Here is a 1,073-nt window from a genome sequence, read left to right as displayed (position 1 = left end):
CTCGAACTCGAAATAAAGGTAGCCCGTAGGCTTGGCAATCGAGCGAATGATTCGAACTCGATCCTGTTTGCATAATAAATCTTGAACATAGAATATCGGTAAAGAAGAGAGCTTTCTTTGCAGGTCATTACACATGGGTTCATGTTTTGCTTCAGGGCTCGGGCCAACTATATAAGCATGGTTCGTTTTGACCGTTTGGACCTTACAACGTTTCCCTTTGAGACACTGTTTGTCATGAAATAACGAAGTAACTTCCTTTGCACCGAACTTGATAATCGTCACAGATGCGTTCAATGATAAAGCCCCCCTGTGTACGAGGTTGATTTTAAAGAGGACTCGAATACTCAGTAGTAGTATCGTTTCCACTATATGGCTGGTATCGATCTCTGGTCGACTTTTGCTTTTTCATAATGGACGTAGAAGTCAACTGGTCATCTTCGACTCTTATTTTGGATTGATATCGATTGTGCACATCGGTCCAAGCAATAGCTGGGTACTCGATCAGATTTTGCTTCACCCGCGGCGAAGCCGTCGAGCTCCGCTCATTTAGACCTTGAGTGAAAGCTTGAACAACCCAATCGTCTGTGACTGGTGGAAGATCCATTCGTTCTATTTGAAAACGAGCTACGAACTCCCTTAGCATCTCGTTATCCTTTTGTATTATCTTGAACAAGTCCGACTTTCTGGTTTCGACCTTTATGGCTCCGGCATGAGCTTTTAGGAAGTAATCTGCAAGCATAGCAAAAGAATCAATGGAGTTAGATGGTAAATTATGATACCATATCATTGCTCCCTTTGACAGGGTTTCACTGAATATTTTTAATAATACAGATTCGATCTCATCATCTTCCATGTCATTGCCCTTGATGTCACACGTGTAAGAAGTGACGTGCTCGTTGGGGCCGGTCGTTCCGTTATATTTGGGTATTTCGGGCATACGGAATTTTTTGAGGATTGGTTTTGGGGCTGCACTAGAGGGAAAAGGCTTTTGAATGAATTTTTTCGAATCTAGCCCTTTTATCATTGGTGGAGCCCCCGGGATCTGGTCGACCCTGAAATTATATGTTTCTACT

The 1,073-nt window shown here is 42.8% G+C and overlaps 1 protein-coding gene across 1 annotated transcript; it reads right to left on the bottom strand.

The window, feature by feature from the left end:
- Positions 1-325: 325 nt before the first annotated feature.
- Positions 326-853, bottom strand: LOC138893873 (uncharacterized). Its single transcript, XM_070178540.1, has one exon. The coding sequence runs from the start codon at positions 851-853 to the stop codon at positions 326-328; it is 528 nt and encodes a 175-aa protein (XP_070034641.1).
- Between the last annotated feature and the right edge of the window lie 220 nt (positions 854-1,073).

The sequence above is a fragment of the Nicotiana tomentosiformis genome, chromosome 6 (genome assembly GCF_000390325.3).
Source record: "Nicotiana tomentosiformis chromosome 6, ASM39032v3, whole genome shotgun sequence".
NCBI lineage: Eukaryota > Viridiplantae > Streptophyta > Magnoliopsida > Solanales > Solanaceae > Nicotiana > Nicotiana tomentosiformis.
The sequence above is the reverse complement of the archived record's forward strand: the minus strand, read 5'-3'. Positions and strand labels throughout refer to the sequence as shown.